The sequence below is a fragment of the Rhinopithecus bieti genome, unplaced genomic scaffold, assembly GCF_001698545.2.
Source record: "Rhinopithecus bieti isolate Rb0 unplaced genomic scaffold, ASM169854v2 scaffold_574, whole genome shotgun sequence".
In the NCBI taxonomy this organism is placed as follows: domain Eukaryota; kingdom Metazoa; phylum Chordata; class Mammalia; order Primates; family Cercopithecidae; genus Rhinopithecus; species Rhinopithecus bieti.
This window is the reverse complement of record NW_016803605.1, coordinates 692980-718674: the sequence shown is the minus strand read 5'-3', so window position 1 is coordinate 718674 and position 25695 is coordinate 692980. Positions and strand designations below refer to the sequence as shown.

Here is a 25695-nt window from a genome sequence, read left to right as displayed (position 1 = left end):
AAAAAAAAAAAAAAAAAAAAAAAAGTCAACTCTCCTCAATTGGCTTATAGAGTCAATAGAGTCAATGTAGTACCAATCAAAATCGTAGCAGGTTTTTTTTTTTTTTTGGTAAAAATGGATAAGCTACTTAGAAAGTTCATATGGTAATACATGATTTCAAGACTTATAAAGCTACAGTAGTAAAACAGTATGGTAGTACTTTTGTCTTTTCAACAAAAGGTACAAAAGAATATCCACATGCAAAACATGAACTTTAACTCATATTTTACACCATATACAAAAATTAACACGAAATGAATTGTAAACCTAAATGTAAAACCTAAAACTATAAAACTTCTAGATAAGGCCGGGAGCGGTGGCTCACACCTGTAATCCCAGCACTTTGGGAGGCCAAGGTGGGCAGATCACGAGGTGAGGAGATCAAGACCATCCTGGCTAACATGGTGAAACCCCGTCTCTACTAAAAATACACAAAATTAGCCGGGCATGGTGGTGGCAGGCACCTGTAGTCCCAGCTACTTGGGAGGCTGAGGCAGGAGAATGGCGTGAACCCGGGAGGTGGAGCTTGTAGTGAGCCGAGATCTCGCCACTGCACTCTAGCCTGGGCGACAGAGCGAGACTCCGTCTCTCACACACACACAAAAAACTTCTAGAGAAAACAAGGGGAAAATCTTTGCAGTTGAGTTAGGCAAATAATTCTTAGATACAACACCAAAAGCACAGTCCATAAAAGAAAAATTAATTAATGACTTCATGAAAATGACAAAATTTTTCTTTAAAAGACATTGTTAAGAGATTAAAAAGCTACAGATTGGGAGAAAACATTCCCAAAGCATGGATCTGGATAAATGACATGTATCCCGAACCGATAAAGAACTGCTACAACTTAATAATAAAAACACAGATGGCTGGGTGCGGTGGCTCACGCCTGCAATCCCAGCACTTTGGGAGGCTGATGTGGGCAGATCACCTGAGGTCAGGAGTTCAAGACCAGCCTGGCCAACACAGCAAAACCCCGTCCCTACTAAAAATACAAAAATTAGCCAGGCATGGTAGTGGGCACCTGTGATCCCAGCTACTCAGGAGGCTGAGGCAGGAGCATCGCTTGAACCTGGTTCAAGCGATGGCAGAGGTTGCATTGAGCATGGATTGTGCCACTGCACTCCAGCTTGGGCGACAGAGTGAGTACTCCGTCTCAAAAACAGAAACAAAAACAAAACAAAACAAAACACAGACATCCCAATAAAAACATAGGCAAGAGATATGAACAGACACCTCACCAAAGAAGGCATACAGACAGTAAACAGGCCCATGAAAAGATGCTCAGCATTGTCAGTCATGAAGGAAACACCATGCGATGCCACCACACTGTCATGAGAATGGCTGGAATTAAAAGGACTGGCCCTACCCAGGGCTAGCGAGGTTGTGGAGCAACTAGACATCTCACTTCCTGCCGGTAGAAATGTGAAATGATACAACTACTTCGGAACATTGTTTGGCGGTTTATTAAAAGGTTAAGTGTACACCTACTAAGTCATTCCATTCCTGGTATTTACTCCTCTAGAAAACAAAGTACATGTCAATACCAACATTGTACCTGAATGTTCATAACAAATTTATTTATAGTCACCCCAAACTGGAAGCCACTCAAATGTCCACCAACAGGCAAATGATTACATAAACCGTGGTACGTCCATCCAGTGGAATACTATTCAGCAGTGAAAAGGGGAGATCTGTCAATACATGGAACATGGATGAACTCAAATTCATGATGCTGAGTGCGAGAAGCTGGACCAAGCAGAGTCCATACTGTGTGACTACTCCATTTATAGCAAACTCTAGGAAATGAAAACGAACTTACAGTGCCCTGGCAGATCACTGCTGACTGAGGACAGGGGGTGCAATGGGGAATGATTACTATGGGGCAGGAGGAGATTCAGGGCTGAGGGACATGCTTATTATGTTGACTGTGGTGATGGTTTCCCAGGTGAAGTATCAATATGTCAAAACTTAGCAAATCTTATTATACTTCAATTATGTGCAATTTTGTGTACATCCAAGTTTTTTAATTTTTTTATTTTTGAACAGAAAATAAGCAGCAGGACATTATATGTAGTGAGATCTTATCCTTTGGGTTTTTTTGGGGGGACAGTCTCATTTTGTCACCCAGGCTGGAGTGCAGTGGTACAATCTTGCCTCATTGCAGCCTTCACCTCCCAGGCTCAAGCAATCCTCCCACCTCAGCCTCCCGAGTAGCTGGGACTACAGGCATGCGGTACCAAGCTAGGCTAGTATTTAACTTTTTTGTAGAGACAAGGTCTCACTATATTGCCCAGGCTGGCCTTGAACTCCTAGGCTCAAGCAATCCTCCCACCTTGACCTCCCAAAGTGCTAGGATTACAGGCATGAGCCACTGCGCCTGACCTCATCCTTTTTTTCTTTTTTTGAGATGGAGTTTCACTCTTGTTGCCCAGGCTGGAGTGCAATAGTGGGATCTTGGCTCACCGCAACCTCCGCCTCCCAGGTTCAAGCAGTCCTCCTGCTTCAGCCTCCCAAGTAGCTGGGATTACAGGCATGTACCACCACACCCGGCTAATTTTGTATTTTTAGTAGAGACGGGGTTTCTCCATGTTGGTCAGGCTGGTCTTGAACTCCCAACCTCAGGTGATCCACCTACCTCGACCTACCAAAGTGCTGGGATTACAGGTGTAAACCACCACACCTGGCCTTTTTTTTTTTTTTTTTTTTTTTTGAGACAGAGTCTTACTCTGTCACCCAGGCTGGAGTGCAGTGGCACAATCCCCACTCACTGCAACCTCTGCCTCCCGGGTTCAAATGATTCTCATGCCTCAGCCTGCCATCTAGTTGGGATTACTCACCACCATGCCCGGCTAATTTTTGTATTTTGAGTAGATGGGGTTTCACCATGTTGGCCAGGTTGGTCTGGAACTCCTGACCTCAAGTGATCCTCCCACCTTGGCCTCCCAAAGTGCTGGGATTACAGGCATAAGCCACCATGGATGGCCCTTATCTTTTTAAAAGTATATGCATACCTGTACATATAAAATTTGTACAGACAGAAACGCCTGTTGCTTGGTGGAATACATAACAGAGGTCACCAATCAGAAGCAGGACTGCGAGGAGGGACATGGAAGACTGTTCTGTGCAGGTGATGCAGGTCTCTACCATTTGGAGCTGTTCACGAGGATGGCTTTTTGACACTGTAAACTGTCTACACTAAGAGCGCTGCCATAGGCAGGTGAGGGTGGGGCCCTCCGACCCCGACCAGCCCTGCAGCTCGAGCTTGTCTCAGCTGTGTGAGGCGGGGCCTTGGACACCAGCCCACATTCACTTTACCGTCTTGTGTATCAAGTAGAAGTCCTTCTTGTGGGCATAGAACGCCTTCTTAAAAAGCCTCTTCTCTATAGGAGTCCAGACGTCTGAACCTATCAAAGAACACAGCCGACAGGGGGAAGGCCATTTGTCCTGGGACCACAGCCACGGCTGAAATGCAGACCACCTTCCCTTTAACAGCTGCCATTACTGAGCACCAATTATGTGCCAAACTCATAAAAAAACTCAAAGAGTCTCCAGAAGGGAGGGACCACTATCAGCCCCACTTAACAGATGTGGCAACGAGGCTTCAGTCGCTTCCTAAGGGCAGGTGGGGGCCCTGGCAGCCTGTCTCCAGAGCTGATGGATTCAACCACTGAACCTAAGCCCATCTCCCCTCCCCCTGGCCAGGATCATTCCCTTTGTGGCTGGGCAGAGTCTGTAAGGAAACCACTGGGAAAGGGTGAAGCAGGATCCCACTAGCAGAATGTGGCGCCCACTGAGTCATCCTGACAAGGACAGGCCCTCCTGAAAGGCAGGCAAAGGCCCCGAAGAGAACTCCAGGAGGCAGAGGCAGAGCTTGCAACAGAACTGGCCGATTCATAGGGGTCTCAGCTGGGCCAAACCAGCCCGGCAGCCTTTCCCCATCACCTGTGTAGCGATAGTCAGCGAGCAGGTGTGTCGGTGGCTTGTGGGGCCCTCGGAGCAGGAGAGTCTCCAGGGCGACCTGGAACAAGAGGAACGGCAGGCTGCCCAGGACCAGGTGGGGGAAGAGGACCACCAGCATCCTCCCATTCATCTGAAAAACACTTGTGGCTGTCCCTAAAGTCACTGCCTGTCCCAGGGTTATTCAAAGTAGCCCTGGATGGGCCACCAGCCTGTAACTGTCTGTGGGCGCACCAACTATGACACCAGGCATACCACCGAATGCAGCTGAAGTTATTTTTTCACAGTAAGCCTATCTTGATGAAGAAGACTGTGTGTAGATTTATTCTGGCACAAGCTCCTTAGGGAATGGCATTTTGAGGAGTACGACCCTTGTCTAGGGCCCCATTTTTATTTTCTTCATAGCTCTAGTCAATAGCTAACAATTAAAAACATTTTATTTTATTTTTAAAGATGAGGTCTCACTATGTTGTCCAGGCTGAGCTCCAATTCCTGGGTTCCTTCAGTCTCTGCCTCCCAAGTAGCCAGGAATACAGGTGGGTACCACTGTACCCAGCTAGCTAACAATTTTCCTTTTATTGGGACAGAGTCTTTTGCTCTGTCACCTAGGCTGGAGTGCAGTGGCATGATCTTGGCTCACTGTAGCCTCCACCTCCCAGTTCAAGCGATTCTTCTGCCTCAGCCTCCCAAGTAGCTGGGACTACAGCCATCTGCCATCACTCCCTGCTAATTTTTTTTTTTTTCTGTATTTTTAGTAGGGACGGTATTTTACCATGTTAGCCAGGCTGGTCTCAAACTCATGACCTCAAGTGATCCGCCTGCCTTGGCCTCCCAAAGTGCTGGGATTACAGGTGTAAGCCATGTGCCCAGCCTAGCTAACAATTTTTAAAACTAAATTTCCTTTTGACTTTCCTAAAATGTAAGCCCCCTGAGGGCAGGGATTTTATGTCGATCACTAGTGTAAGCCATCATTGCAGGGTCTGCATAATTTGTGAAGCCTGTTGCAAAATGAAGATGCAGGCTCCTTGTTTAAAAAGCATTAAGAATTTCTGGGGTTTTTTTTTTTCTTTTTTGAGATGGAGTCTCACTCTGTTGCCCAGGCTGGAGTGCAGTGGTGCAATCTTGGCTCACTGCAACCTCCACCTCCCAGGTTCAAGCAATTCTTCTGCCTCAGCTTCCCAAGTAGCTGGGATTACAGGCGCCCACCACCGTGCCTGGCTAATTTTTGTATTTTTAGTAGAGATGGGGTTTTACCATGTTATCCAGGCTGGTCTTGAACTCCTGAGCTCAGGTGATCCACCCATCTCGGCCTCCCAAAGTGCTGGGATTACAGGCGTGAGCCACCGCGCCTGGCCAAGAATTTCAAGACAGAGACAGCAGAGCATTAACCAAGCATGGAGTCCCTCAGCTGGCCCTGGCCCCAGTGCCTACAGTACAGGCAACCAGCAGGCACCCAATAAGTATGTACTGCCACTCTGCTGAGGACCTGCTATATGCCAGACACTGCCTCTCAGCTTGGTGAAAAGCAAGACCATGGCATGACTCTTAGATTCCGAACACAGGCAATGTGGCTCTTCCTCTCCCGCTCCTCACAGTGAGACTTTTTAATTTACTTTCTAACACCCAGAATTGTGAGGCGGGGGGTCCTTGGAGTAGGTAGAGGCATTTATGTTGCATCAGAGGTTTGTATATATGAGTGTTCAGTTGAAAGCTAAAATTCAAGGAATGAAGCAGATGAATGCAGGGCCTGAGCTGGGTCTTCGGGGCTTCCTTTCTCCAGTGCCCCGAGATCTTAGAGGAAACACTGCACTTGGTTGTTGCCCCAATTAGCTACGAATTGGGCCCATGTCTTAGCATTCCCCTACAGTCCGTGCACAAGGACCACTGCAATCTCAAAGCTGCTGTGGAGAAGGATGGACGGCCTTCTTCCAGTTTCCATCCGCTCTGAACCCCGAAGCAGACACATGTCACATGCACCTAAAACCCTGGGTCCCAGGAAAGCAGGGAGGGTCCCCTTGCTGTGCCTCACCTGAACGTTGCCCTGAGCCTCGTGCAGGCAATGCAGAGCGAGCTCCAGGTTGGTGCCCCCTCCTGGCATCACGCTGGAGCACGCCACGTTGCAGAGCTCAGTCACTGTTTCCAAGAAGGACATGAGGAAGAGGAGGCACACAGGAATCATCAGCTGCTAGGGAGGAACCCTTCCCGAGAGACAGGAGAGAGGGGCGCCTTCCCCTTCTCTCTCCTGCATCTCAGGGAGGGACAAGGAGGAAGAGGAGAACCCTGTCCCCAGCACCCGCTCTGGATGGCCTGACCAGCCACCATATGACAAAAGAGGTAGGGGAGGGAGAATGCAGCAGGGAAGAAGCAACACTGGCCAAGGGCCAGCTCCCTCCCACGCCCAGGGCACACTGCTTCTTGGATCCAGTGGTCAGGAGTTCGAGACCCAAGAGGAAAAACACACTGGAAATGGAGGGGAAAGAAGGGCCCTTAGGAATTTAGCCCCAAAGCCTCAGCCACCTCTATCCTGTGTCTCTGGGTTGATCATCATATCTCCCCATGGCTTCCAGACCAGAGAAGCTACATGCTCGTCAATTCCAGCCAGGGATCTCTCCTGAAGTTCTGGGATCTCTGCCTGAAACCGGCTTCCTATATTGATATGTCTGAAACGAGGCCACACACACAGATAAGGGAGATGTACAAACATGACTGAGATGGGAAGTGAAATGGAGATGCTCTGTGTGCCCTGCTCTTGGGCTACAGCCTGCTCTGTGGAAACCCTCTGCTGTCTCAGGTGCATCAGGTACATGCTGTTCCCGACAGACGCACACAGGCATTTCAGAAACTTCTGCAGGGACACTTCCTCCCTTCCTCTGTTTTCCTTCATTGTCACATTTCTCTCTCAGGATCAAGGCAGTGGAGGTACAAGCTGACACCCGGCATGTGTCTACGTCCACTCCACACCACAGCCATCCAGCCACATCCCTCAGGCACGCTGGAGTCCCGCTCTGTGCCGTAACCAATTCTACCTGGAACCCCGTGGGGTTCCAGGTATATATATAAACAATTTCTAGAAGGAATAATTTTGGGGGGTCTTCCTACATATACTTGGAAAAATCGACCGCTTCACGCCTAGGGAGCCTATGTGAGTAAACCTGAACCCCCCCACGGAAAGAAGGAACACTTGGGAAAAGTGACACTAGAACTCAAGGTGGGGTAAAAGCAGCTTCACTGGGAAGGACCCAACTTACGGCTCAATGCTGATCTTGGTGTCATCCTTCACCACACAGATGCCAAAAGACCCATCCACTTGATCTAGAAAACACAGAGTGAAAAGGCTCAAAAAGACAGACAGCAGGTAACCCACAGCGTCCTCTGCCTGCCTGTGTGGACGAAGCTGAAAACAGGCTCTTGAAGATCTCGCGGGCTGGCCGGGCGTGGTGTCTCATGCCCGTAATCCCAGCACTTTGGGAGGCCGAGGTGGGTGGATCACGAGGTCAAGAGATTGAGACCATCCTGGCTAACAAACAGTGAAACCCCATCTCTACTAAAAATACAAAAAAATTAGCCGGGTGTGGTGGCGGGTGCCTGTAGTCCCAGCAACTCGGGAGGCTGAGACAGGAGAATGGTGTGAACCCAGGAGGTGGAGCTTGTGGTGAGCCAAGATGGCACCACTGCACTCTAGCCTGGGCGACAGAGCAAGACTCCATCTCAAAAAAAAAAAAAAAAAAAAAAAAATCCCATGGGAGAGGGCAGCACTTCAGAAAAGGTAGAGGAAGGAACTCAGCAAACAAATTAACTCATGACAATTATACGTATATATAAAAACAGCACACTAAAGTCTCTGGAAATTGTCCTAAGGTCATTCAGCACTTGGAGAAATATTATTAAAAAAAATCAACTAGGCCGGGTGTGGTGGTTCATCCCTGTAATCCCAGCACTTTGGGACACTGAGGTGGGTGGATCACTTGAGGTCAGGAGTTCAAGACTAGCCTAGCCAACATGGCAAACCCCATCTCTACTAAGAATACAAAAACTGGCTGGGCGTGGTGGCAGGTGCCTGTAATCCCAGCTACTTGGGAGGCCGAGGCAGGAGAATCACTTGAAGCTGGGAGGCGGAGATTGCAGTGAGCCAAGATTGTACCACTGTGCTACAGTCTGGGTAACAGAATGAGATTCCATCTCAAAAAAATAAAAAATAATCAACTGAATATTGCTAAGAACAAGAGGCTGTTGCATCTGAGCTGTGACCTGCTCCCTTACCCAGCCAGCTCCCAGCTCCAAGGGTTCTACTCCAGGTAGGTGCAGCCCAGACAGGGGCTGCCTCTCCTGTCGGATCCCATGCTTAAAGAATTAAAGGAAGGTATAATGACAATTTTTCATCATAGACGGAATATCATTAAGAGATAGAAATTATTAAAAAGAGAGAACTAAATGGGAATTCTGGGGTTAGAAAGTAAAATATTGGCAAGTGAAGCTGTTGAGGAAAAAAAATAACCAAAATGAGGCTCAATAGGTTTGAGTCAACAGGAAGAAAATAATCTGTAAACTTGAAGACAGATCAAGAGAGACTGTGGAATCTGAAGAACAAAGAGAAAAAGAATAAAGAGAAATAGAGCCTCAGAGAAATGTGGGATACCATTAAGTACAGCAACTACATGTAACAAGAGTACCAGATAGAAAGGAGAAAGAGACAGAAAGAAATATCTAAAGAAACAGGCCTGGCGCAGTGGCTCACACCTGTAATCCCAGCACTTTGGGAGGCTGAGGCGGGTGGATCACCTGATGTCAGGAGTTCGAGACCAGCCTGGCCAACATAAGAAAACCCCGTCTCTACTAAAAATACAAAAATTAGCCTGGCATGGTGGTGCACCCCTGTAATCCCAGCTACTCAGGAGGCTGAAGTGAGAGGCTAACTTGGGAGTTAGAGGCTGCAGTGAGCCGAGATCAGGCCAGTGCACTCCAGCCTGGGCGGCAGAGCACGACTCTGTCTCAAAAAAAACCCCTCCAAACCACCCCCCAAAAACAAAAAAAAAAACAAAACTTAAAAGCTACAGTAATCAAAAGTTGAAAGCTACAGTAATCAAGACAGTGTGATACTGGCATAAGGATAAGTATACAGATTAATGCAATAGAATTGAACACCCAGAAATAAACCCACATGTTTATGGTCAATTGATTTCTAACATTGAATTGTGCTAAGTCAATTCAATGGGAAGTCTTCAAAAAATGCTGCTGGAAGAACTGGATATACACATGCAAAAAAATGAATTTGGACCTTTACTTCATGTAATATATATATATATATAAGTTATCTTAAAATTGATTACAGACCTAAACCTAACAGTCAAAATTACAAAACTTTTTTTATTCTTGTTGCCCAGGCTGGAGTGCAGTGGTGCCATCTTTGCTCACTGCATAACATAAATCCACACAAAAACCTGTACATAGGGCTGGGTATGGTGACTCAGGCCTATAATCCCAGCAGTTTGGAAAGCTAATGCAGGAGGATTGTTTCACCCCAGGGTTTTTTTTTTTTTTTTTAAACGGAGTCTTGCTCTGCCGCCCAGGCTGGAGTGCAGTGGCTGGATCTTGGCTCAATGCAAGCTCTGCCTACCGGGTTTACGCCCATTCTCCTGCCCTCAGCCTCCAAGTAGCCTGGGACTACAGCGGGCTCCCGGGGCCACTCGCACGGCTTAGTTTTTTTTGTACTTTTTTTAGTAGAGATGGGTGGTTTCACCGTGGTTTAGCCAAGGATAGTCCTCGATCTCCGTTAACCTCGTGATCCGCCGCGTCTCAGGCCTCCCAAAGTGCCTGGGATTACAGCCTTGGAGGGCCACGCGCCAGGCCGGTTTTTTTTTTTTTTTTGAGACCAAGTTTTGCTCTTTTTCCCAGGGGCTGAAACTGAAATGGCACCGCCTCGGTCTCGGGGGCGTCACTGTATCCTCCGGTATGCCCGGAGACCACCTCGGGTGCCGGGAGACCCCTAACCGCAGGCTCGGGCGCTCAGAAGGACATTAAGGGACGACACACAGAAATCTAGAGGTGTGGAGTGGGAAATCGCAGGGGTCTCACCGATGCCTTCAGATCTAAGAGCCTCTGGAACAGGAGATTTAGTCGTATAGTGATTTGTTATTTTATTGATAGCAAGCCAGTGATAAGCATTGTTTCTATGGATTATAGATTAACTAAAAGTATTCCTTACTGGAAACAAAGGGATGGGCCGAAATAAAGGGATGGGTCTGGCTAGTTACCTGCTGCAGGTGCATGTCCTTAAGGCACAGATCACTCATGCTATTGTTTGTGGTTTAAGAACGACTTTAAGCGGTTTTCCGCCAGGTGTTCCTTGCCCTCATTCCGGTAAACCCACAACCTTCCAGCGTGGGCGTCATGGCCATCATGAACATGTCACAGTGCTGCAGATATTTTGTTTATGGCCAGTTTTGGGGTCAGTTTATGGCCAGATTTTTGGGGGCCTGTTCCCAACATTCTGCCCTGAGTTCAAGTGATTCTCCTGCCTCCTGAGTAGCCAGGATTATAGGCATCCGCCACCATGCTCGGCTAATTTTTATATTTTCAGTAGAGACGAGGTTTCACCATGTTGGCCAGCCTGGTCTCAAACTCCTGATCTCACGTGATCCACCCGCCCCAGCCTCCCGAAGTGCTAGGATTACAGGCATGAGCCACCATGCCTGGCCCACCCCAGAGTTTGAGACCAGTCTGGGCAACATGGCAAGATCCCCCTCCCTACATAAAAACAGTTACAAAATTAGCCGGGCATGGGGCGCACGCCTGTAGGCCCAGCTACTCTGGAGGCCAAAGCAGAAGGATCAGATGAGCCCAGGAGGTTGAAGCTGTAGTGAGCTGTGATCACACCACTGCACTCCAGCCTGGGTGACAGAGTGAGGCCCTGTCTCCCAAAAAAACCCAAAAAATTTCTACACGAATGTTTATGGCAGCATTATTCATAATAGCCCAAAGTGGAAACAACCCAAATGTCCATCAACTGATGAATAAATAAAATGGGGCCCATCTGTACAAGGGAAAAATGTTCAGCCATAAAAAGGAATTGAGCACTGATATGCACTACAACACGAAGGGACTCTGAAAACATGCCAAGTGAAATAAACTAGACACAAAAGGCTGCATATTGTATCATTCTACTTACATGAAATGTCCCAAATAGGCAAATCCAAAGAGAGAAGGCAGATGAGTGGGTGCCCAGGCTGGGGAAGAAGGGACTGTGGGGATATGAGCGGAGTCACTGGTAATGAGTTCCGGCTTCTTCGAGGATGCTAAGCGTGCTCTAAAATGAGACTGTGTGATGGGTGCACGGCCTTGTGAATATCCTAAAAACCACTGCATACTCTAAATGGGTGATTTGCAAGGCATGTGTAGTACAGCCCAATAAAGCTGTTAGGAAAATTACATAGGCCAGGCCAGGCACAGTGGCTCACGCCTATAATCCCAGCACTTTGGGAGGCTGAGGAGCGTGGATTACTGGAGGTCAGGAGTTCGAGACCAGCCTGGTCAACATGGTGAAACTCCATCTCTACTAAAAATACAAAAATTACCCAGGCATGATGGCACATGTCTGTAGTCCCAGCTACTTGGGAGGCTGAGGCAGGAGTCGCTTGAACCTGGGAGTTGGAGGTTGCAGTGAGCCAAGATCGCGCCACTGCACTCCAGCCTGGGTGACGGAGTGATACTCTGTCTCAAAAACAAAAAAACAAAAAAAAAAAAGGAAATGACACAGGCTAGACAGGGTGGCTCACACATTTAATGCCAGTACTTTGGGAGGTCAAGGCAACAAAATCACATGAGTCTGGGAACTCGAGACCAGCCTGGACAGCACAGCAAGACCCCATCTCTACGAAAGATAAAACATTAGCCAGGTGTGGTGACGCGCATCTGTAGTCCCAACTATTTGGGAGTCTGAGGCTGGAGGATTGCTTGAGACCAGGAGATCGAGGCTGCAGTGAGCTGTGATCGAGCCACTGTACTCCAGCCTGGGTGACAGAGCAAGACTCTGCCTCAATAAAGAAAATGATAATGACACAGAAGGGCAGGCAGAAGCATGGTAAGATAAACGGCCTCTACGTTTTCTTTCGGTCTGTAAAATTCTATGCACTAGAAGGCACTTAGCTCAGTTCTGGTGCACATCTGAATACCAAAGGAACCCTGAGACTAGGTACACCCAGGCAGGAGACAATCACTGAACCCAATGCTACAAGGGAGAGTGGCCATGGTCTGCAGGCGATCCACCCTGGGATCACAGAGTGAGTGCCCCAGCCTCACTCACCGAGCATGGAGCTGATGAGCTGGTCAGGGCTGGCCTGAGTGGACGTGGAACAGAGGGTGTTGAAGTACACTCCAGAGCCCTCCCGGATGGGACTGAGCATTGGGGGCGGTGTGTAGGGGGAGCACTGGAATAAGCCCTTCAGGAGGCGGTCCACCAGGAACATGGGCGACCGCAAGCGACTCTGGTGGCCTCCTGCAGGGCTGGGCTCCCCAGCCGTGGAGGGTGGAGGAGGGATGAACAGCCCCTTGGGTGGGGGCCGCTTCTTCCGCTTTCTCTGCTGGCTGCTCTCCTTGCTGTCTCGCTCCTCCCCGTCTTTATCCTGTTCCTGAAGAAGAAGTTTAGAACCACAGGTGGTCGCCTGAAGCCGCCTACTGCACCACTCCATCTCCAGGATGGAAAGAGAGCAGGAAAAGGAGACTGGCCAGAGACAGGAAACTTGGACATGCACGCCCAGCGAAGGAGGCTGGCCACACCTGGGCCACACCTGAGGTACAGAGCCTGGTGATGATACGGCTGCAGCCTTCTCCTGTACCCACTGCCCCAGGAGAGCCCCTGACTCTGTGTGAGAATGGCCTCAATCGTTAAGATGGCTGGCCCTTAAAAAGAGAGAGATCCCCAGAGATACAGTGTGACAGTGACAAGAAAGAAATGCAGCTCCACCCAAATGACAAGCACCCAAAAGACCCAGCCACTGACTCAGGGGACCTTCAGGTCCATGGACCCTGTCCTGGAGTCTAGCAGGAGCTTCTCCAGTAGGGGGTCCTCCAGTACAGGCTGCAGAGACAAGCCCTACGAGACTGATCACTAGTAACTCACCACGCTCTCTCTCGCCTCCACAAAATCTCCTCTCCGCTCTGCCAGCCCTGCTCCTCCTCATCCTCCAGGTCTCAGCTCCCACACCTCCTCCAGGAAGCCCTCCCTTACCTCCTCAGGCTGGGTAGGAGCCCCCTGGGAACTCCCTGGGCTCCCTCTGCTCCCAGCTCTGCCCACTCTGGGTTGTCACTGTCTGGGGACAGGCTTCTCTCTTCCACTGGACTGGGAGCCCTGGGAGGCAGGGCCCAGGCTACTGTGGTCACCTCTGTGTCCCTAGCACCACCCAGCACAGGGTCCGGCACAGAGGGGCTCAGTGAATGCTGAATGACTGAATTAACATGCAAACCAGTTTCTTCTGGATCAATATATATATATATATTTTTTTTGAGATAGAGTCTCACTCTGTTACCCAGGTTAGAGTGCAGTGGTGCGATCTCAGCTCACTGCAACCTCTGCTTCCCGGGTTCAAGTGATTCTCAGGCCTCAGCCTCCCGAGTAGCTGGGTTTACAGGTGCCTGCCACCATGCCCAGCTAATTTTTTTGTATTTTTAGTAGAGACGGGGTTTCACCATGTTGCCCAGGCTGGTCTCGAATTCCTGAGCTCAGGCAATCCACCCGCCTCAGCCTCCCAAAGTGCTGGGATTACAGGCATGAGCCACCACGCCCAGCCTGGAGTCAAAGATTTTCTGTGGTATCTGGTTTGGGTTTTTCCTACAGCTTCCCCTAGCAGCTGGGGGCAGTGGCAGGAAGGAGGCAGACCGACAAGCACCCACCACGGCCATGCTCCCTACGTGTCGGGTCACTGGAACCACGGGGATCGAATGGGGGACCACCAAAGGGGCTGCAGCTGTGGAGTCCAAGGGCTTCTTGGCTCCTGGGGGACTATGCCTGTCCCCTTCTGGCCTCAGCACCTGTCTTAGCGGCTTGCAAAACTCTGTGCCAAACACCTAAACACAGAAGAGAAGAGATGGCTCTTTAAGAGAGAAGGTAGGTGGGGAAAGAAAGAGCTGCTTCAGCAAAAAAAGCTGTCATAGAAAACAGCAGTGAGTCTGTGGCACGGACTGAGCTGCAGAGCTGCTGCAGCCCATAGTGACAGCCTGCCCCTGGAGAGCCACACAGCCCAACTCCAGCCCCCAACCCAGAATGACGTCACCATCCTGAGATAAGTGACACCAGTCTCGTTTACTCCCCATAGGCCTGCCAGAAACCCAGTAACCACAAAGCCACTGGTCGTCCCCCTTCACCTGCAGTTCCTGCTTCCCTCGAGGTGACGGCCACTGGTCGCTGTGAAAACACATGTGGCTGCTCAGCCCTTTCTCCGTATAAAACATCTGACTGCAGTTCTTGCAGATGAAAGTGCTCCTGGGCTCCGTCCAGTCTGTGGGACCGCCATTTTGCTGGTTACTATAGGTAGACATGGCAGGAAAGAAGGGTGGGAGATTGGGACTCCATCCTTGATCACTGATTTTTTGGGTTTTTTTATCTTTTTTGTCTACAACTCCAATCCACTGACTATTCTTTTTTTTTTTTGGAGATGGAGTCTCACTCTGTTGCCCAGGCTGGAGTGCAGTGGCGCTATCTTGGCTCACTGTAACCTCTGCTTCTTGGGTTCAAGTGATTTTTGTGCCTCAGCCTCCCAAGTAGTTAAGATTACAGGTGTGTGCCACTATACGTGGCTAATTTTTGTATTTCTAGTAGAGACAGAGTTTCACCATGTTAGCCAGGCTGGTCTCAAATTACTGACCTCAAATGATCCCCCTTCCTTGGCCTCCTGAAGTGCTGGGATTACAGGTGTGAGCCACCGTGCCCAGCCTGACTACTCTTGATAAACCCTAAAAAATGGAGGCTGTACCCTAATCCCATTAGGACTGAAAGCATCCTCCCCACTCACTTGTCCAGGGCCAGCACAGGAAGGCCAGAGGACTCCTGTCGGGATGCATGCAGGATCGGGGGGCTTCTTAACTTACCCTCCGCCTGCCACGTTCTCTTCCTTCACTGGATGAGGGAGCCTGTAGATGTTTCCACCCTGAAGATGAAAATGCATCTGAACCAACACATCCAAAATGAAGAGTCAAGAAGAGCTCAAATTACAGACTTTCAGAAGAAAACATCGGAGTAAATCTTCATGACCTTGGATTAGACAGTGGTTTCTTAGATAAGACACCAAAGCAAAACAGACAAATTAGACTTCATCAAAATGTAAAACTTTTAGCCAGGCATGGTGGCTCACGCCTGTGATCCCAGGACTTTGGGAGGCCGAGGTGGGAGGATTGCTTCAGCCCAGGAGTTTGGGACTAGCCTGGGCAACATAGTGAAACCCCATCTTTACCAAAAATACAAAAATTGGCCTGGCATACTGGCGTGGGCCTGAGGTCCCAGCAACTCAGGAGGCTGAGGTGCGAAAATCACTTGAGCCCAGGAGTTCAAGGTTGCAGTGAGCCATGATCACACAACTTCACTCCAGCCTGAGTGACAGAGTGAGACCCTATCTCAAAAAAATAAAAGTAAAATAAAATAAAACTTTTGTCCTGCTGGGTGCGGTGGCTCACGCCTGTAATCCCAGCACTTTGGGAGGCCAAGACAGGCAGATCACAAGGTCAGGAGATCGAGACCATCCTGGCTAACACAGTGAAACCCCATCTCTACTAAAATACAAAATTAGCCGGGCGTGATGGCAGGCGCCTGTAGTCCCAGCTACTCGGGAGGCTGAGGCAGGAGAATGGCGTGAACCCGGGAGGCGGAGCTTGCAGTGAGTGGAGATCGCGCCACTGCACTCCAGCCTGGGCGACAGAGCGAGACTCCGTCTCAAAAAAAAACAAAAACAAAAACACTTTTGTCCTGCAAATGGTATCATAAATAAGGCGAAAACACACACCACAAAATGAGAGAATATTTGCAAGTCATGTGTCAGATAAGGGTCTTGCATCCAGAATATATAGAGAACTCAAAAAATAGTAATTTGATTTTTAAAAATAAGCGAAGGACCTAAACAGACATTTCTTCTAGAAAGATACACAGATGGCCAATAAGCACACAGAAAGGAGTGCAACATCAGCAGTCACGGGGAAATACAAATCAAAACTACAATGAGATACTGCTTCACACCCACTAGGGTAGTCATAATTTGAACAAACCACAGACAATAACAAGTGTTGGTGAGGATGCGGAGAATGTGGAGCCCTCATACACTGTGGGTGGGAAGAGGAAACAAGCAAAACAGCCTAGTAGTTCCTCAGACCTGAAACAGGGAGCTGCTGTACCACCTGGCAATTCTACTCCTAGAACATAAATCCCCATAAAAATTTGTACATGGATGAATATTCACAGCAGCACTATATTCAAAATAGCCAAAAAGTGGAAACAACCCAAATGTCCATCCACTGATGAACAGACAAATGAAATGTGGCCTTATCCATCCAACAGAGGATCACTCAGTCATGGAAAGGAATGCAGCTCTGCCATTTGCCACCCCACAGATGAGCCTGGAAAACGTCATGCTAAGTGAAGGAAGCCAGACACGAAAGCCACAGAGTGCATGATTCCACTCACATGCGATGTCCAGAACAGACACATCCACAGAGACAGAAAGGAGACTCGTGGTTGCCAGGTGCTGGGGGGAGTGTGAGACTGTGGGTGACAACTAAGAAATGTGGGGTTCCTTTTGGGGAGATGAAACTGTTCTGGCAGAGTGGGGATGGTTGCACAATCTTGTGAATATACTACAAATTACCCAATGCTACGCTTTAAAATGGTGTATTCAGGCCGGGCACTGTGACTCAAGCCTGTAATCCCAGCACTTTCGGAGGCCGAGGAAAGCAGATCACCTGAGGTCAGGAGTTCAAGACCAGCCTAGCCAACATAGTGACACCCCAGCTCTACTAAAAATACAAAAATTAGCTGGGCATGGTGGTATGTGCCTGTAATCCTAGCTACTTGGAAGGCCCAGGCAGGAGAATTGCTTGAACTTGGGAGGCAGAGGTTGCAGTGAGCCAAGACTGTACCACTATACTCCAGCCTGGGCAACAAGGTGAGACTCTGTCTCAAAAATAAATTTGGCTGGGCACAGTGGCTCACGCCTGTAATCTCAGCACTTTGGGAGGCGGAGGTGGGTGGATCGTGAGGTCAGGAGTTCAAGACCAGACTGGCCAAATGGTAAAACCTCATCTCTACTAAAAATAAAAAATTAGCCAGGCGTGGTGGCACATGCTTGTAATCCCAGCTACTCGGAGGATGAGGCAGATAACTGCTTGAACCCAGGAGGCAGAGGTTGCGGTGAGCAAAGATAGCACCACTGCATTCCAGCCTGGGCGACAGAGTGAGACTCCATCATAAATAAATAAATAAAATAAATTTAAAAAGTGAAGTGGCGGATTCGGCTGGGCATGGTGGTTCATGCCTGTAATCCCAACACTTTAGGAGGCTGAGACTATCGCTTGAGCCCAGGGGTTCAAGACCAGGCTGGGCAACATAGTGAGACCCCACCATCTCTAAAAAATATATAAAAAATAAAATGGTGCATTACATGGCACCTGAATAATAACGCTGTTAATAAAACAAAAATGAAGTAGTTGTGGTATGATGGGAAGCTACTCATCCTCCTGAGTAGCTGGGACCACAGGCGTGCACTAGCACACCCAGCTAATTTTTTAAAATTTTGGTAGAGACGGGGTTTCGCCATGTTGCCCAGGTTGGACCTGGAGTCTGGAGACCTGGATGAGCTCTTGGGACCAGGCCCTCCAAGCACAATGTCTGGAGGAACCAGTGAATAATTGTCAACGTGCTGAAGTGTGGGGCACGATGCAGGTGCCCACTTGTGCTCGTGGAAACCATGAGTCACAATCAGAAAACACAAGGCCATTTCAAGCAGGAATCTTTAAAGGAAAGAAGGCATCTACCTTCATATCCTCTGACGATTCTAAAAAGGTAAATCCAAAGGGAAACAAGATTAAAAAAAAAAAAAGCAAAAAAGGCTTAGTGAGGTAAGTGTTTTGAACAACTGGAATATCCTCATGTTGATCTTTTTTGTTTGTTTTTGAGACACGGTCTCGCTCTGTCACCCAGGCTAGAGTGCAGTGGCACAATCTTAGCTCATTGAAACCTCCACCTCCCAGGTTCAAGCGATTCTCCCACCTCAGCCTCCCGAGTAGCTGAGACCACAGGTGTGCGCCACCACGCCCAGCTAATTTTTTAAAAATTTTGGTAAGACAAGGTTTCGCCATGTTGCCTAGGCTGATCTCGAATTCCTGAGCTCAAGCCGTTTCCCCACTTCGGCCTCCCATCCCAAAGGGCTGGGATTACAGGCCTAAGCCACCTAACCTGGCCTCATTTTGGCCTTTTTTTTTTTTTAGTGGGGAAAACCACAAACTTTCGGAACCTGAATTCCTTCCTTTGTAAAACTGCATCTAGGGATTCCCTGAAATGAAATAAAATGCCTGGACAACTAACAAATGCAAAGGAAACTCACTCCACTCTGGTCAGGCCACGTGAGAGAGAGCTGGTACCTGGATTCTGCTGAATATTGTCAGCTTGGACTTGGAGAGATCTGCGGGGGGCCCGGCCGATGAGAAGGAGGCCATGGCTACCTGGCTCGGAGAAGCGGCACAGCACATATCCATCTTCGCCTTTTCTTTCCGGAAGCCGGAGAATCGCGGGGCCCTGGGGTTGCCCAAGAGCCGGTAGCCTCCACCCCGGGAGCAGGGTGGGCCCCTTTCACATTTCGTGGTCCCTGAAGCCGTGCCATTCTCGGCTGGGGCCTGCTTCCCGGGCAGCGAGGCTCCCGGCGGCTCCTCCCCACCTAACTGGGTCTGCCGTTGGCCTGTGGAGGGGAAGATGTTCCCCAGGTCCAAGGTCCCTTTAGAGGATCGCAACCGCTTGGCCAGAGAAGAGATGTCTGGATTCCTGGAAGGGTCCAGAGACGGCGCTGCAAGGGGCGTTGGAACCGCGGCCACTTTCAGTCCCCCCTTTGCGTCTCGTCTCGTGCTGCCGGGGGAGGCCTCTCTGGAAACCCCGGGTGTGGTTTTTCTCCTGCGGGCTGGGGAGCCCTCTGCCTCGGGGTTTCCAGGGCCGGCATTGAGAGAGTCCACAGCAGGAGCCAGTGGCGGAAGCTGCTGCGGCCATGGCCCCTGCAGCGGCCTCAGGGCTGCCGGCTTGCCCTCAGGCGCCGGGAGCTGGGAGGCGGCTGCGGACACCTGGGCGTGGGAGAAGATCCGCTGGGACTTGGTGATCATCTGGAACACCTGCATCTGTTCGTGGCTCACAAGAGGCTCCTGCGACTTGAGGAAGAGCTGGCGGAAGAGCGGCGAGGCATCCGCAGGGAGCCCCCCAGACTTCTGGGCCTCCTGGAGGCCGGGCTCCCCGGGGTTCTGGCACAGGAAGGAGTCGCAGTCGAGCTTGCCCTTCCTGGGGGCGCAGGGGTCATCTTCTCCGCTGGCCGACCTGGGGTCGCTCAGGGCCTCCCCGAGGAGCGCGGGAGGGAAGGGCAGCGCGTCCTCCAGGCCGCCCCCGGGGACGGGCGGGGACTCCTCCGAGGGGGCGGCGCTGCTGGGTCCTGGGTCAGACTCGGAGCCCTCCCGCGACGGCACGGCCAGGGGCTTGTGGACAACAAACACGTTGTTTCCTTTGCTTTTGGGGCAGCCCGGCAGGTTCCGGAGCCACTGGAAGCTGTGGCTCGATGGCTGGGAACTGGCAGGGACCGTCTGGCCTCGGAAGAGAGGCAGGCAGGCGGGCACGGAGCCGCCCTCGGGCCAGCCCTCCGCGGTGGACCGGGCCTGGAGCAGCGCGGGATCCGGCTCAGGCTCTGACGGGTCGGAGGCGCCATTCTCGGCGGCCCTGGAATTAGGGGCTGCGAACACGTCAGTGGCCAACTCTTTCTGTGAGAGACGAGGCTCCTCGGGAAGCTTGGTGTCACACAGCGCTGTTGAGGCCGCGGGGGGACCGGCTGGGGTGCAGGAGGAGGACCCCGATGAGGCGGGGCAGGGACAGGCCGTGTTCCTCCCTTCGCTGTCTGAAGCCCCCGCTGGGGCCGGGCCAGGAGAAGGGGTCTTCTGGTGGACGATGCTGCTCACGATGCGGCGCAGGAGGTCCCGGTGGGGCAGGAGGGAGCCGGGGGACCTGGCCTCCGGGGGCACCAGAGACCGCAGGCTGCTAGAGGGAGGCTGGCCGGCCGACTCGTGGGCGTGGGGGGAGTCCCCGCAGGCCTCTTCCTCCGGGGGCGCTTCCTTCAGGATACACAGGCCGTGCTGGACTTCGTAGTGGCGGCGCAGAGACCGGTAGTCGCAGTAGCTCTTGCTGCAGCCCTGCTCGATGCACACGAAGGGCTTTGTCTTCTGGTGGGTGAGCATGTGCCCGGTCCTGGAGCCACAGACACAAGCAGGGGCGTCACCGGGGCACCTGGGACCGGGCTTTCTGCTGTAGGACCCTGGAGGCCCCAAAGAGTCTGTGGTACAGTTGCACCACAATTCAGAAATTGTACTTAGCCCCCACGAGGAAAGACCACCCAGCAAACCCTGCTTTGGTCAAAGCCATCTGGCAGGGGCGTTCCTCTCCCTCACCTTTAAGCAAACCCCTTACAGAAAAGTAAAAAAATCCAGCGGGGCACAGTGGCTCATGCCTATAATTCCAGCACTTTGGGAGGCCGAGGTGGGTGGATCACTACTTGAGGTCAGGAGTTTGAGACCAGCCTGGCCAACACGGTAAAACCCGTCTCTACTAAAAATACGAAAAATTAGCTGGGTGTGGTGGCACATGCCTGTAATCCCAGCTACTGGGGAGGCTGAAGCAAGAGAATCACTTGTACTCAGTAGGTGAAGGTTGCAGTGAGCCCAGATCGCACCACTTGCACTCCAGCCTGGGTGGCAGAGTAAGATTCTATCTCAATAAATAAATAAATAAATAAATATAATAAATAAATTTTAAAAAAAGAAGAAAAATAAATCCACTGAGGCCAGATCAGCACTCTTCCAGAGTGGGTTCCCAAGGAAACACGCAGAGCTCCAGAGTTGCTGCCCGCCTCGAGGACTTTGCACAGCTGATAAATAAGGTTTTGAAAAACACCATTCACTCCTTGGAGGTCACAATGCACAGTAGCAAATTTAATTAATTTTTTGCCTTTAGAGGCGGGTCCTTGCTCTTATCACCAGGCTGGATGCAATGGCACGACCTTGGCTTACTGCAACTCTGTCCCCCAGTTCCAGCAATTCTGTGCCTCAGGGCTCCAAGTAGCTGGGACTACAGGTGCGTGCCACCACGCCCAGCTAATTTTTGTATTTTAGTAGAGATGGGGTTTTGCTGTTGGCGCAAGCTGGTGTGCGAACTCCTGACCCTCAAGTGATCTGCCGCCCTCCAGCCTCCCAAAGTGGCTGGGATTAGAGGCGTGAGCACTGTCCCAGTGCACAGTAAGGCAAATTTAAAAGCCACAGCAGAGAGAGACGCTGTTTAACTTCAGTGTCTCTCAACTTATTGCCCAGAGTACTGTTTGTTGGTTTTGTTTCAAAAAAGTCCCTAATTAAGCATTCCTGAGAACCAGAATTCTGCAGAAGAACTGGAGGAGATGCTACCTTGGTATGATCCTTCCTTTAACAAAGGAATCTGTGCCTTACCAATAGGAGACCCCCTAAGAAGATGCACCTGAACGCGCCGCACAGCAAAGAAGCCCAATCCATAGAAACATTAATACAGGCCGGCCCCCGGGCCGCGGTGGCTCAAGGCGTCTGTAATCCGCAGCAGGCTTGGAGGCCGAGAGCCATGGCGGATCATGAGGTCAGGCAGATCGAGACCATCGCTGGCAACCCGGCGAAACCCCGTCTCTAACAAAATACAAAAAACTAGCACGGAAGCCCCGAGGTGGCGGGCGCCTGTATTCCCAGCACTCGGGAGGACTGAGGCAGGAGAAATGGCGGAAACCCGGGAGGGCGGAGCCTTGCAGTGAGCTGAGATCCGGCCACTGGCACCCCAGCCTGGAGCGACAGAGCGAGACCCCGTCTCAAAAAAAAAAAAAAAAAATTATCACGCCAACCAACCAAATGTGGCTCACCCTCGGCCTCTGTCTGAGGGAAGCAACCAGAGAGGGAATCAGGAGACCTGATCTACCCCCAGCTGTTACCAACTTGGTGACATGAGCAAATCGCCCTCCTTTTCCTGGGAAGGTGTGGGTGAGAGGATAAGATGAAAGAATGGATTAGTCAAAGCCCTGTGAAAGGGAGGAGGCACAGTAAAATGCAAGGTACTTTCATCCTCGCCACTTGCAGGTCTCCTGGTTTGAAAACGTGTTCCTTCCCACAGGCAAGACAAGGCTTATCATTTCGCAAGACCATTAAGCGGTGGGCTCACACCTGTAATCCCAGCACTTTGGGAAGCCTGAGTCACGAAGGATCACTGAGCCAGAGTTCTAGACTCCTGGCCAATATGGAGAAACCCTGTCTCTACTAAAAATACAAAATTAGGCGCAGGCATGGTAGTGCATGGCGCTGTAGTCCGCATCCAAGCTAGCTCAAGAGATGAGGCAGGAAAAAATCGCTGAACCATCAGGAGCAGAGGCTGCAGGAGGCTGAGTCACACCCACACCACGTGCACTCCAGCCTGAGTGACGAACAAGACTGTCTAAAAAAAAAAAACCAGAAATTTGCTCCTGACCTTTAAGTTAAAAAAGAACAGAATGTTGGAGGGCAGAGCGGGCGGATCAGCGAGGTAGGAGATCGAGACCATCCTGGCTAACATGGTGAAACCCCCGTCCTAACTAAAAAATACAAAAAACTAAGCCGGCGCGAGGTGGCGGGCGCCTGTAAGTCCCCAGCTACTTGGGAGGCGCTGAAGGCAGGAGAATGGCGTAACCGCGGGAGGCGGAGCTTGCAGTGAGCCCCTGAGATCCGCCACTGCACTCCAGCCCCAGGCGGCAGAGCGAGACTCCGCTCAAAAAAAAAAAAAAAAAAAAAAAAAAAAAAGAACAGAATGAGTTTTTTAAAAAAGAAACAAACAAAAAAACAAAAAAAGAAAAACAAGGCTAGGGCCAGGCGCAGTGGCTCATGCTTGTAAACCCAGCATTTTGGGAGGCTGAGGCGGGTGGATCACGAGGTCAGGAGTTTCAGACCAGCCTGGCCAATATGGTGAAACCCCATCTCTACTAAAAATATAAAAATTAGCTGGGCAGGGTGGCGAGCACCTGTAGTCCCAGCTGCTCGGGAGGCTGAGGCAGGAGAATCGCTTGAACCCAGGAGGTAAAGGTTTTAGTTAGCCGAGATGAAGCCACTGCACTCCAGCCTGGGTGACAGAGTAAGACTCTGTCTCAAAAAAAAAAAAAAAAAAAAATGGAAAAAAGAAAAGAAAAACAAGGGTTAATGCTCCATTGCCATGTTCTAGAAGCAGGTGTCTCATGTTTCATGTCCTGTGCTATCCCAACACACAGACAACGCTGATCCCCTTTCCTCAGACACCTACCAGACAGTAAGGACATAGCTCTATAAAGTTAGCCCAACTCCTCCCATAACACAATTGACTCAGGAGCCAGCTGTTAGGTGTTTTTAACCCACAAGGGGCCCGTCTGCAAACAGAAGCAGTGGCTTCCCCACAGGTATGAATTTAGGGACTGGAACGGCACCCACTCTCTTCCCCGCGCTCTGATAGTATGAGAAGAACAGAGTGGGTGGGGTGTGGTGGCTCACACCTGTAATCCCAGCACTTTGGGAGGCTGAGGCAGGAGGATCACTTGAGGTCAGGAGTTCAAGACCAGCCTGGCCAACATGGCGAAACCCTGTCTCTACTAAAAATAATACAAAATTTAGCGGGCATGGTGGCAGGAGCCTGTAATCCCAGCTACTCAGGAGGCTGAGGCAGAAGAATCACTTGAAACCAGGAGGCGGAGGTTGCACTGAGCTGAGATCACGCCACTACACTCCAGCCTGGATGACAGACAAAAAAAAAAGAGAATGGAGTGGCTGTGGCTGCAGCTGAGCAGAGGTTATACACATCTGGAAAACCCAACAGAGGACGAGATAGGTTGATCTGGGAGGACAGGAAGAAGACCCAGGAACACATCCCCACCCCCAGCCCCTGAACAGACGTTTTTCTGACCAGACTCCTACATACAGGTGGTCCTGGCGCTTAAAGGCCTTGCTGCAGATTTTGCAGACGTGCTTCCTTTCCTGGCTGTGCGTCAGGTAGTGCTTGCTCAGAGAACTGGCACTGCTGAAAACCTTCCCGCACAGGCTGCAGTCCAGAAGTGGGTTTTGAGGGGAACTGTGCTGCCGCTTTCCTTTCCTGGCACTCCCCGAGGTGGCTCTTCCTCCTTCGTCAGCCTCTTTAGCCTTAAGCACACCTAGCCCCAGGTCTAAACAGAGGGAGAAAGCACAGGTTATACACAGCCAAGGAAACCAAGCGAAAAGCGCGGCTAAGGCACTCCACACCTCTTAGAGCCATGGTGGCCTTGTAAGTGTCGCACAGGAACTCTTGCTCCACACAAAGTAAACAAGGTTCAGGAGCAGGTGAGGGGAACAGAAGCCCTGCAGGACAGCACCCGGACCTGGTGCCATGCGTGGAGGGATGACTGCAGGCTGAAGCCCTTCCAGAGCATTGTGACCGCAGTGGGCTGGGCTTTACGACCACACCATCACCTGGTACTTTTGGAAGGGCAATTAGAAATACATTATCCAAAACCTTGGAAAAGTGGAAATCCTTGCACACACCCAATTCTGTTTTTGGGTTTTCACATAAGGAAATAAATGTAGCTTTGTACAAAGATCTAGCTGCAAGGGAGTAAACTGTCATATTGCTTTTCCTGGTGAAATTTTATAAACAACCTAATATCTGGGTTGGACATGGTATTTCACACCTGTAATCCCAGCACTTTGGGAGGCCGAGGCAGGTGGATCATTTGAGGTCAGGAGTTCAGGACGAGCCTGGCGAACAAGGTGAAACCCTGTCTCTACCAAAAATACAAAAATTCGCTGGGCATGGTGGTATGTGCCTGTAATCCTAGCTATCTAGGAGGCTGAGGCACGAGAACTGCTTGAACCCAGGAGGCAGAAGCTGCAGTAAGCTGAGATCGCACCACTGCACTCCAGCCTGGGCAACACAGCGGGACTCTAAGCAAAAAAAAGAAAGAAAGAAAGAAAGAAAGAGAATCAGATGGACTAGCAGGATTATGAGCTGGTTTTATTTTCCTCTTTTTGTATAGGTAAATTGTTTACATTTTATGTATCCCTTGGATAAAATGATAAAATATATAGTTATGAATCACATAGCCCAAGGAATAGCTAAAGGAACTGGGAATATTCAGTTTGGAGAGGGCAGATGTCCTCAAATACCTGAAGGGCCAGTGTACACAGGAGACGGCAGATTGCTTCTATCTTGCTCCAAGGGACAGAGCTAGGCTTGGTGAATGAAAATTAAAGGGAAGCTGACCTCACACCACTGGAAACATACGGCCATGGATGCAAGGACTTAGCCTCGCTCACGGCTGTGTTCTCAAGTGCTAGAGTTCCCATTTTGGCACCCATAGGCACTCAATAACTGTATGTTAGATGAAGGAATAATAAAAGATTTTTCTACTTTTTAGATTGATCTGAAAGGTGCATTAGACTGCCCCCCCCCCC

At 50.3% G+C, this 25695-nt stretch overlaps 1 protein-coding gene across 7 annotated transcripts in view; it reads right to left on the bottom strand.

Annotated features, from left to right (window-relative positions):
* Positions 1-25695, bottom strand: part of ZNF541 (zinc finger protein 541) — a 53250-nt gene that overhangs the window by 5451 nt on the left and 22104 nt on the right. For 3 of the 7 annotated variants that reach the window (XM_017889207.1, XM_017889201.1, XM_017889248.1), the window contains 11 exons: positions 24191-24431; positions 18613-20461; positions 15079-15155; positions 14356-14515; positions 13885-14058; positions 12299-12623; positions 7248-7311; positions 6517-6659; positions 6029-6132; positions 3985-4060; positions 3358-3446 (listed from right to left, as the gene is read on the bottom strand). In XM_017889207.1, the coding sequence (XP_017744696.1) occupies positions 3358-3446; positions 3985-4060; positions 6029-6132; positions 6517-6659; positions 7248-7311; positions 12299-12623; positions 13885-14058; positions 14356-14515; positions 15079-15155; positions 18613-20461; positions 24191-24431 (3302 nt within the window). The remainder of the gene's footprint in view (positions 1-3357; positions 3447-3984; positions 4061-6028; positions 6133-6516; positions 6660-7247; positions 7312-12298; positions 12624-13884; positions 14059-14355; positions 14516-15078; positions 15156-18612; positions 20462-24190; positions 24432-25695) is intronic. The other 4 variants (XM_017889225.1, XM_017889235.1, XM_017889213.1 and 1 more) reach the window with 4 other exon arrangements.